The sequence below is a fragment of the Abramis brama genome (assembly GCF_963993115.1).
Source record: "Abramis brama genome assembly, chromosome: 10".
In the NCBI taxonomy this organism is placed as follows: domain Eukaryota; kingdom Metazoa; phylum Chordata; class Actinopteri; order Cypriniformes; family Leuciscidae; genus Abramis; species Abramis brama.
The window spans coordinates 32,613,765-32,626,097 of NC_139972.1; the positions used below are offsets into that span (position 1 = coordinate 32,613,765).

General features: G+C 37.0%; 1 protein-coding gene across 1 annotated transcript in view; it reads left to right on the forward strand.

Annotated features, from left to right (window-relative positions):
- Positions 1-11,491, forward strand: part of maml2 (mastermind like transcriptional coactivator 2) — a 70,542-nt gene extending 59,051 nt beyond the window's left edge. Inside the window, exons 4-6 of the mRNA XM_084125892.1 lie at positions 6,475-6,642; positions 7,962-8,070; positions 9,860-11,491. Coding sequence (XP_083982018.1) covers positions 6,475-6,642; positions 7,962-8,070; positions 9,860-10,680 — 1,098 coding nt within the window. The 3' untranslated portion in view covers positions 10,681-11,491. The remainder of the gene's footprint in view (positions 1-6,474; positions 6,643-7,961; positions 8,071-9,859) is intronic.
- Positions 11,492-12,333: the final 842 nt, after the last annotated feature.

Genomic DNA, 12,333 nt, shown 5'->3' on the forward strand with positions numbered 1-12,333 from the left:
CTTTAATTGTCAGGTTGTGGTTCACATGTCTTTTTGCTGTGAAATCTTGACAGAGTTTCATAAAGTGTCAAAATAACTTTTATATTGTTAGCAATAGCAAATGAACACTCACCCTTTTACTTTTTTATTAGGTTTAGGTTTAGGTTTACTTGATTATCCATCAAGTAAGAAAAATCATGTTAAAATGTCATTATTAAATATAATACATCAGGCTTTTGAGGAACATTTATTTGTACATCTGTCAATTATTATTGTATTGCATTGAATTATATGTTTCCCCCCCACATTAATAGCTACAGAGCTATGGTCATAAAACTAAGCATTTAGATATCATCTTACTAAAACATAATATTGGGAGATATAAGGGCTTTTTCACACTGGAAATAGTTAACCCTGGGTCATTTTAAACCCAGGGTAATCGGAATCCTGGGTTATCTTGCTTCACGTTTCACACTCACCCGGGGTTAACAGTTTAAGCTGACGTTTCACACTGCACATCCCTAAACCCTGGGTTTAAGTCCTTATTTGCATATTTACGGTGTCAGTGTTACTGACTGGACAAATGCAGTACGTGACCTATTTACATAAAGCATTGCGCGCCCTCATATTACACACTGCTGACTGTAATAACAAGTTTTGTTCTGCGTGAACTACAAAACTACCTTTTGTTCAACTTTTCGAACTACAAAGGTAAGAATGACGGTCTCTTATTCACTCCAATTGTCGCATTTTCCATGGCCGTTTGACATTTGTCCTTGCAGAAACGACTGTTTATATACACTGTGCAGCGTTTCCATGACTGGTTGTTGGTTGCTAAGCATCTAGTTCTAACACCGCATCGTTTCACACTGTACAAGTTTGGCACCACAATGTGGAGTAAACACTGCAAAAGAACAGGGTTTCATAACCCTGAGTAAAAAGTGGTGCTAGCCCCCCTTTTAAATTACAAGTGTGAAATGCTCCTTTACCCAGGGTTAAAAGAGGTGTTTAGAATGACGATAAACATGGGGTTAAGCACAGTGTGAAAAGCCCTATAGAGCGACAACCCAGACAGCAACATAGTGTCGGCCCAGATCCGGGCCACATCTGGGACATGTGGATTCTATGCGTACTGGTCCGACACTATGTTACTGTCTTGGAACTGATATTTATATTTTATGTAAATAGTCTGCTATACTGTTATAAAGATCTCATTGATTTGCATTTTAAGCCAATTTCATTTTACTTTCTGGCCATCTAAATATTAGCAACTGCACCAAATGTATACACTGAGTTTTTTTTTTTTTTTCATTCCTCCTCGAGTATGAGCTCCATATTCTCACTGTATCATGAATCAAATATACTCAACAAAATTTAGTTTTCAAAGATATTGTCTAAAGGTTCAATAAACTCTTCAATTTTTATTTTATCAGACTATTATTTCATATGTCAGGCGTTGCAGGGTTAAGTTCTATCATCCACCAAGTAAAATCATTTCAATCGTATCTCTTCACAGAAAGACCCACATGATTTTTGTTTTGTTTTACTATTCACACAAGCAGTATAATATAGTATAGAATATATTTTGGTAAGGGAAATGAAAGTTTGAGCCACAGGTTTGTGTTTTCTCACACTCTAAAGTGCTGTTCAGAGCTTGAGTGAAGCTCTTCATTAATGCAACATAAATGTGAGTGGGAATGAAGGTTTAGCATGGGGGTTGGGGTAGAGTGCCAGGTTGTTGTAGCCGAACTCCGAGAGGAGCGCATGTTTCCTGGGAAAACGATCTGGGGCCAAGTCCAGATGCCGAGCTCGTCCCTAGGGAGAGTGTCCTGCCTCCAGTCGGCAGGAAGTGCTGTGAGAGAGCAGCGGGGCCCGGGCCTGGAGTCCTGTCAACTGCTTGTAATGCTGGTGGAATGGGAGCCTAAATCACATCTCTCCTTTATGGAGTCCGCGGACACATGTGGTATTCATTTAACGATGCACTGGTGAAGAACGAGGAGGGAAAGAGAGATGGAAAACAGCTTTATGACACATCAGGATCACAAAGAGTGGATTACAGAGACGGCCACACTAACGAGGCTTTAGCTCCCCCACATAACAAAGGGTTTGACTGAGGCAGTCGATTTCAGGCAAATGTGAACACAATCTGGCTTTGTGGTCACAACTTATGAGAATGGTCTGAATTTCTCACGGTATCGACTTGTGGAGGGAGTTCAGATGTAATGAATAGACCTGAACAGAAGTGAATACCCCTTTTTTCTGTGTTTTGTAGTCATCAGAGCATTTCATCAGAGCATTTTACAACAATATGACCTGCACTTTAACCATGTTAGCATGTGTGGTATGTGATGAGAGGCTTTACGTTATTCAAATACGTGGCATTTTTTCTCTCTCTCTCTTTTTCTTTATTAGCTTTAGCAAGCATGCTTATGGGTTGATAATGTGATGCTATTTTACAAAGGCCCTGTTTACACGAGAACGCTCGCGGGTGAAAACGTTAAAAATATTTGATCAGATGTGCCTTTCGTTTAGACGGCGATGGCGTTTTTGGGGCTTAAAAACGCAAAAAAGTGAAACCACCCTCCAGAGTGGAAATCTTAAAAACGCTCTACCGTCGCGTTTCCGTCTAAACGGTAAAAACGCAAAAGTCTGCTAGACAGTGAAGGCACCGATCAGTGCTTCACATTGCCACCTAGCCGCCTGGAGTGCATACTACATTGAATTTCACACACTTTTGCGTCACCGTATGCACGCAGATTTCCCCCCCATAACGCTCGTCTAAACGCAGAATAAAAAGTGATCACTTTTGCGTTTTCTCTTCAGATCGTTTCCGTGTAAACGTAGCCTAAGACTTTGTTATTCGTCAGTTCTTGGTTTCTCATTAGTCTTGCTTGTTTGCTGTGTTGTATACATGTTCTTGGTGATTATTAAAAGTCTTGTTTATCATCATTCTGCGTCACGCATCCTCTTGGTGGATATCACTACACAGCCTACAATTTGACAATTATAGTTTTTATCATCTTTCCGTATAATTTTTAATTTTAATTTTTTAATATTAAAGGTTTAGTCGTCGGTTTAGTCGTCAGTTCAGTAAAAAACAACAACAAAAAAAACACTTTTTTTGTTAAAATAGGTCTATATGTTATTTTGTAATTGTACTTAATGATAATATTAGATTTAGATGCATATCTCACTCAGTACCAGTTGTCCAATGTACATTTTTAAGCAATCTGAGCACAACTACATACCTTGGCCACATTTGTAGTCACATTCTTGTCCTCTTCCGAAGTTTAAATTTTTAGAGCAATTTTCTCAGGAAGACATTTCATCTTTGCATTGTGAAAGGAGCTTATCAGAGCTCCAGACTGAACTCGCTCGCCCTCTCATCAATTATCAGACATACCAGAGCTGATCCATCAGGGAATGTGGCATCTATGAGATCCACTTAGAAACCATGCATCTCTAGAAAGTGTTCTCTCTGAATAATCTCTGTCGCACACTCTCGTATTCTTCCGTCTCTGTGGTCTACTGTGGAATTCCTCCCATGACAGAAGAGTTCTTTTAGTGTTTTCATTTCTGGACCTCTTGAGTGAGGCTTTAGAGGGAGTTTCTCTCTTAAAGACATCTGTTCTCAAATTAATAGCCTCGCGTAACGCAGTGGGGTTTCAGTAAAATCCTTTCTGCCCTGGGAAATGTTTCGTGTCAACACTGTGATTGACACTGTATACACATTGTGTTTGGCCGTTTGGGCTGACGTTCTCAAACAGAGTTTGCTGAGGACAGAAGCCTTCAGCCTCTGCTGTTTTGCAGTTTTAGATGCTCATGCGAGATCTGGGCGCTTATAACCAACCCTGAACCTGAGAAACTTTTTAAGTACTTCAATTTACTGAAGCTATTTGCCACAAAATTGTTACTTTTAACTTTTGGTTCAGTGCAATGCTCTTTTTCCTAGACATTCGTTATAATGTATGACACTGTGTAATAGTTTTGAGTTCCTGCCAGAAAGCCCATATCTGACTCAGCAACATAGACTTTCTCTCAAATTCCGTTAGGATTTACAATCATGTAATTCCAAACCTGCATGACTTTCTTCCATAGAACACAAAAGGAGATATTTAGTAGAATGTTCAAGCTGCTCTTTTCCATGCATAATGGAACGCAATTCCATTTAATGGCCAGTGAAAGAAAAAAAAAAAAAGCACCATAAAAGTAACCCATTCTCTATATTCCATTTATTACATGTTTGAATATGTGTGAGCATTAATGTGATTTGAGAGCTATGTCAGATTTTAAGCTAAAATGACTCGGTCTTTACTTCACACAAAGGTACAGTATGAGACATGGGAAAATATAGCACACAAGTGGACTGCTGTGACACTTTTATGGTCCTTTTTGGACTTGAACTAAACATCTCCTTTGGTTTACTATGGAACAAATAAAGTTATACAGGTTTGGAATTTACATTAATGCATTATACACTGAATCCAAAGCAACCTACTTAGGATTTAAGGTATAGATTTTATCAGCTCATGCATTCCTTGGGAATCGAACACATGACCTTGGTGTTGCTAGTGCTACTGTTTGAGCTACAGGAATGCAATTACGTCATGAAATGACAGAGAGTAAATAATGACAGAATCTTAATTTTGGGGTGAAATATTGCTTGAATGATAGAGCAAATTAGCAAAATCGAGAAGTTTCAAGGAACTCTTGGGAATTGAGTTTTTGGCAACCAATAAAATTGTTTATTTTTATGGTAGCTAATCTATATTTGATAACTGTGTAATATTTTTTAAAGATATCAATGAACTTTGAAAAAACAATTTAAATCTTTCCGCGCCAGCGTTTTATAAAATTCATTAAATTTGATATGCTGTTGAATATTTGGTGATCACGTTAGCTTACTTGTGCGTAAGCAACTTCAATCTGCTTCTTCAGGTTTATGCAGATCTTCTTCACTTTTTTTTTTTTTTTGGATCTGGACATTCTGTAGTATTTCAGAAGATCATTAACATCGCCCCCTACTGTATAACAGTGAACACACGGATTGTCGGAAAAATCCAACAATGGCAGAGAAACTTTGTGTCATAAATGACAGAAAATCTTGTCAGCAGCTGTGAAAGAGTTACGGGGAGCAAAGATCTGAAATTGAAACTGAGGACATTTCCTTGTTTAGTGTTTGAAATAAATCTCACTTATTATTATCGAGTAATTAAAAAGGTGGACAATACATTTTTGTATGCGTGTCAAACAGACTTTTAACTAACTGGTTTTAATACAATTCATCCAAAAGCACACTATGAAAAATAGTAAATAGCAACCACTGCAAACAGGATTTAAACATTATATTATAACAAAACTATTACTTTGCAAAAACACATTATAAAAAACTAAATAAATATAAGAACATATGATAAATAAAACTATTTAACTAATAAACTTTTGAAAATGGATCAGGACTATTCCTAATGAGGCTTATTGTTTAACATTTTAGGCTCATTTTGAACAAAGTATGTGCTTTTGCTTATGTAATTATATATATATTAATTATATATTACTGCATTGTGATGGTGGAACTTTCGCAGACATTAAAAAATATATGTGTGCAAAACAATCCTGTACACTGTTTAGCCCCTGTTAGTTAGTACATACAAACCGATTGAAACTGATAACGGTGTCTGTTTTTATAAGTGATTACAATAGTGCTCTCATCCAAGTTTAGTTTTTCACAGCTAAAGTACCAGCGCGCAACCATTTAATCAGTGCTTTGAAAGAGAAACTAACATGAAATATCACAGCCTCGGTATGAGTGCATTTCAGCAAAGTGCAAAAAACGGGATAAGTAGGCCTATGAGATGATCTGTTATTGCGTGCCTCTGCCCTGTGGCTGAATTAATCTGTCCTTTGCTGGCAGCAATTGGGTTGTGCCCCATAGGATCATTCTCATAAGAGCGCAGCAGGGCTTGAGCACGACTATCAGTCATACAGTAAACCTGTGCTACAGTAGGCCTATGCAAAAAAAGCCTCACTAACCGCTAGCCCTGAGAGCCTCATTGACCAGGCTATCTAACAAAATTCCAGTGATTTATAACCTAAAACTGCTGTTTACATGTTTAAACAACAGTCTGTTATACAGTGCTTTCTAAATGTAAGAGCAAGCATTTATTTACAGTCCATGTGTCACTGCAGGCAAATTAAAACGACAGGATGTTTTGAGAATTTCTGACTAATTTGCCCTCCCTTTGGTACCATTATGTCCCCCATTATGGATAGTCATGGACGTGTTTTCTCCAAGTGATACAACAGTGTGGGAAAGGCTATGGAAAATCCCTATCACCACACACACAGGAAGTCACATGTGAACATTGACTGTGTAACATCAGACTCATCGTAAACAAAGCTCTCCCTCTAGTGGACAAATCGTTCAATCACAGTTGGATGTAATGCAGTGGCCAGTTTGATGTGCAGTTTAGATAACACATTTTCTATTTGTAGGGAATATCACCAGGACCTCGTTTACCAGCGAATGGGCGTCCTGCAGATATAACAGGCCAGGCTCAACAGCAGAGGCCTCCAGTTCTCAGTTCTCAGCAGAAGAACCCAGGCCAAGACCAGAACATTCAAAGACAACTGGGCCAACCGCAACACAACATCGCTGATACAGTGAGTGCTGAAGTTTGGAAATGTCCTTGAATACATTTTACACCATACTGTGCAGAAAGAGCATTACCTTTTTTTTAAATTAGAGACTAGGGCTAATTGTTACACTTTTACTCAGGGCAGGTTTCTTTTTGTTTTCTCTATAAAGGTAAATTCATGCACAGTCACATACCTTAAAGTCATGGCCAGAAAATACTATTGAACCCTTAAATACCTGTTTATTACAGTTTGAAACTTGGTAAGTTAGTAAGATTTTTTGGTAAAACTTTGCAATAAGGTTAATTAGTTAGTTAACATTAGTTAATGTATTAACTAACATGAACTAACAATGAGCAATACATTTGTTACAGTATTTATTAATCTTTGTTAATGTTAATGTTAGTTAATAAAAATACAGCTGTTCATTGTTTGTTCATGTTAGTTAACAGTGCATTAACTAATATTTACAAATACAACCTTTGATTTTAATAATGTATTAGTAAATGTTGAAATGAATATTAACTAAGATTAATAAACGCTTTAGAAATATTTTTCATTCTTAGTTCATGTTAACCAAGGTAGTTAACTAATGAACCTTATTGTATAGTGTAACCAATTGTTATATATATATATATATATATATATATATATATATATATATATATATATATATATATATATATATATATATATATATATATATATATATACACATACACACACATATTTTTGTATTTAAGTCAAGACTGTATTTGTATAAAATATAAAAAATACAGTAAAAACATTTATATTGTAAAATATAATTACAGTTTGAAAACTGGCTGTCTTGAATATATTGTTAAATGTAATTTATTCCTGTGATACAAAGCTGAATTTTCAGCATCATTACTCCAGTCTTCAGTGTCACATGATCCTTCAGAAATCATTCTAATATGACGATTTGATGCTCAAGAAACATTTCTGATTATTATTATTACATTTATTTGAAATAGAAACCTTTTGTAACATTATACATGTATTTACTGTCAATTTTGACCAGTTTAATGATGAATAAAAATGTGGATTTATTAAGAAAAAAAAAAAAGAGTCTTATTGATCCCAAACTTTTGAACGCTAGTGTGCTTAAAATTATTTTAATTTAGGACCGTTTTGAACTAGGTGTTGGTCAATACATTATTGCTAGTTGCTCTACAGCACTTGTGAAACTTTCCTATGTGACAACTAGCCCCAGTCTCCCCAACACTTGTGATCCTATGACAGACCTCTGACTATTTGGTCAGTTGTAATCTGGAGTTTTTATTCCTAAACTTCTAAATGATGTCCTTTTTCTGTAAATGTTTCAGGAGAAACTGAGCACGCAGGATCAGTTCAGTCGTCATCTAACACGACCTCCACCAGACTACAAACACCCACGCAATGGAGTTGGAGCTCAACAGCCTAGCTTATACTCAGGTGTGGGTTGTATTTTTAATGTCATGTAATATGGGAAATATCTAGTTCAGTCATGAAGTTCTAGATGGTGCAGGCTGATAAGTCCTTTACATGCAATCTGCCAATAATCGCATCATTTACTATGTTGCACAAGCTAATTGGCTTCTGCTGATTCTTTAGCCAATGAGATTGCTGGCTTAAAATTTAGATAGTCTGGTTCAGTGTCCTACAGCGCTCTGTCAGATTTCCTCTGAACCATTTCACCATTTTGGGGGCCCCAAGCAAAGTCAGGATCTCAGGCCCCCCACACCTCACTCCCCAACATTACATTTTACTTTTGAATGTAAGCCATTTAAAAAATATATTTATTTTACTTTAAACTGCATGACAAAAATTGTCTACACTTTGGTACTTGCACCCTAAGCTTTAAGATATAAACCTTCTTGGTTTTGGATTCATCAAGAGCCTTCATTTTGTCCACTGTCTTCAATATTAGCTATTCATTTAGCTATGAGAAAATAAACCTCTTGGTTTTATCTTGAACAGTCGTCTTCTTGTTGTGAAATAGGCTATCTGATATTCCGATTCTCAAATATGCATTTGTGATTGTATTTTGTCTTTTAAACACTTTTATAATGATCATGTTAGATGAGAACAGGTGATCGGCACCGCCATGTGATAGTTTGCTCTGCAGTGCAGAGAACATGCAAATTAATCCACTTCTCCCAAAAGACATGAAAGCAAGTGGCAAGTGAACTGTGTAGAATAATAAAAGTAAACTATTTAGTTACCTACAGAATGTATTTCTGACGTGAATAAAACACGGTGTCAGATTAGAAGAGTTTTAATTGCCGCTTCCATAGACATCAGTGTGTATTTTACAAACTAAATATGAATTGTTTCCTAGTATTAGGCCTACGTGTATTTAAAAGAAACCTAAATTAAACGTTTGTTGTTGTAAAAAAAACAAAACAAAAAAACTGCACAGTTGCGATACATGACAAGTACTGAGCGCGTCCGTCTCTGGCTCAGCGCCAAAGCACGCACGCCGAATTGGTTAGTGTTAGTTCACCCAAAGATGAAAATGGCATAATTTACCCAGCCTCATGTCGTTCAATACCCATATGACTTTCGTGCATCTTCGAAACACAAATGTGAAGAAAGCCTATTTTAATGAAATCTCAGAGATTTCTGTCCCTCCATTGAAACTCTTGACGCTTCAAAACGTCCATTAAGAATCATGAATCAAGCAGCTTAATCCAAGAAGAGACGCGATTGCTTTAAATTACGAGCAGATTTAATTTAGGCTTATTCACATATAAACATTGATCAGCAAACATTGTTTGCTGATCATTCTAAATTTGGTTAAGGAAGCAATGTTTATGTAATAACTGAGGTCAGCAGTCATCAACTGATTTAATTGCTTGGCCAGCAGGGGGCCCCTCAAACCTGCAGGGCCCTACGCATTTGCGTGGTGGTTAACAACGCTACTGAGTGTGTCTGTGTATCTATTAGCAGTAGCAAGTCCATACTTGCTCAACAGATCTATTTCACCAAGACCAAATACATTAACACTGTCATATTCAATAACATCCTAAAACCATTCCGAGAGTTGTCATGATTGAACTACCTTTAAAGTAAATGAAATAAATTATACTCATGCTGATGATACAGTATGATTCATTCAACTCATGTTTGGATTAAGGAATCACACCAAACCTTAATTCAGATATTAGACATTTATAGTGTGATATTGCTTGGTAAATCAGAATTTTAAACCACCAATTTTTTTTTAATACATATTCAACAGGCAATGGCTCAGACCAAAGTGACATGCAACCTTTATCATGCCACCTGCCCAGTGGACAGGGTACTAAGATGGTGCCCTCTTCAGGAGAGAGAAGATTTCCGCTTGGACAAGACCCTAATTCAGGACCCACAGGTCCTCAAGCTTGTGCAAACCAGCTACGACAGCAACCCAGCGGCCTGATCCGAATGGTGCATCAGCAAAACAAGCCTCAGTTCCATGGGACAAACAACCAGGGTGCCACTTTTCGATCAAGCACTGCGAGGACCAGTGTCAGTCAAGACTCCCTGCTGGGGCAAAGACTGGGTGACATGAGCACCAATACCAGCAGGATGGACACTGCTTTGAGCTGGGCAACCAGTGCCAAACAGAGTGGAGCTCTACCAGGACTAGATGTCAAAAGGCTCCCTAATACAGTGACCCCACAAAGTGACATTAATTTTCCTCCGAGGTCTATTTGCCCACCTAACCAGGTGGCACCTCATTCTAGCCTGCTACCCATAAACCCTTCGATCAGAAGCTCTGCTCCCAGATCCAGTCAGCCTAGAATACCCCCACTGCCTGGGGTGACTTGCCTGACCCAGTCCTCCCCCGAACAGCAGGGTTGCCCGACCACATTTGGAGGGCTGAGCCAAAGCTCAGCAACTTATCAGAACAACCGAGCAGGCCGGTTGACCTTTGACTTCCTACCGGAGGATGATAACACGGTACCAGGGTTAAACGCAGACTCTGATTTCATCGACTCCCTGCTTAAATCAGGTTCGAGCAATGATGACTGGATGAAAGACATCAACCTGGAGGAAATTCTAGGCGGACATTCGTAAAAGAACAGACTCAAAGCATGAGAATTATGTTCACAATGTCTGTATTAAGAGCCTGGTGTGAAAGGCCTGTTAAAATATTTTATTATCCTTGTATTTGAGTGGAAAACAAATGTATTATATGTACTAGTATATTGTTGGGTCGTTTCTTCATATCTTCTACTAACATGTTGTAAAGTTTCACGTTCATTGCTTCAGTGTTTTTCGTTGTTTGTTGTTTTAAATCAACCACACACTACCCCCTATATTCTTATCAGTTATCATTAAAATGCTGTGAGATTTCTGTTAGAGCTTTTGTTACTCCATTAGCAGAGATTAATGTAAAAGAAATGCCATAATGGAGCCATCGACACTTAACAAGCAGGCAGTTTGAAATGATCAATACTTTGCTTAATCTGGCTCTTATAGTTCAAGGTTATACACCTTAAATATTTGAACATTTAAAATACTATTGTGTAAAATGAAACGTTCAGATCTGTTTTGACTATCCATTCTCAAATTACATATCAACGGGTATTGAAAAAGAGCCATTTATGTATCATTTTATTACACACCTAAAAGAGTAAAATCTGTAAAGGGAATAAACATATGCTTAGAATGTTAGATGTTGTTAACTGATAAAGTCAACCTTCTTTAGAAAGACACAGCAAGTTTTGAAAGTTCTTATTGGTAATATTGTATTTGTACATCTGTATCTCAGTTATATGAAAGATATTTTTTCTATTTCTTTTCTATAATGCACTATAATTCTGTCATAAGTGTATATCATATTGTCAATTTAGCCTTTGATAATAAACTACATCAAAGAAGAACATTTACAGAGCATTTTGACTATTTATTTCTTATATTTAATGTCAAATGGAAGTGAAGTACTACAAGGCTCTGTCTTAGGTCCTCTGTTGTTATTACCAGATTCAGAAAATCTTATCAGCCCTGATTCAATCATCAGTTATAAAATACTGCTACTTGTAAAGCTCTTAATATTGCAGCTCCGTAGTGTCTAGGCAATCTTCGGTCACATATTGTATTGTAACACACGAATGTTCATATTGTATTGTAAAACAATTTTGCTACTGTTGAGGTGGGATATGGGTAAGGTTAGGACAGGTTTGGTGGTGTGGATAGGTTTACGGGTTGGTTAAAGGGTTAGTTCACCCAAAAATGAAAATTCTGTCATTAATTACTCACCCTCATGACATTCCAAACCTGTAAGACTGTCGTTCATCTTCAGAACACAAATGAAGATCTTTTTACTAAAATCTAAGCGATTTCTGTCTCTCCATAGACAGCTACGCAACTACCACTTTAACGCTTCAAAAAGTTAATAAAGAGATCTTAAAACAAGTGGTTTAGTCCAAATGTTCTGAAGATACACAATCGCTTTATACACTGAACATAATTAATTTAGGCTTTTATTCACATATAAACATTGATAAGCATAAACAGAAGCTATATAAAAATAAAATAAACATGTTTAATGCCAGATAGGAATCAAAGACTAGCAAGGCTTTGAATTAAGATCTTGACTTAAATTGATTAAACCCTGTAACTTGAGACACAAGCCTTTTCCATCATGACTTGACACTTGACTTGCGATTAAGTCTTGAGACTTGATACTAGCAACCCATATCAGATCCAAATGGAAGGACAAAAACA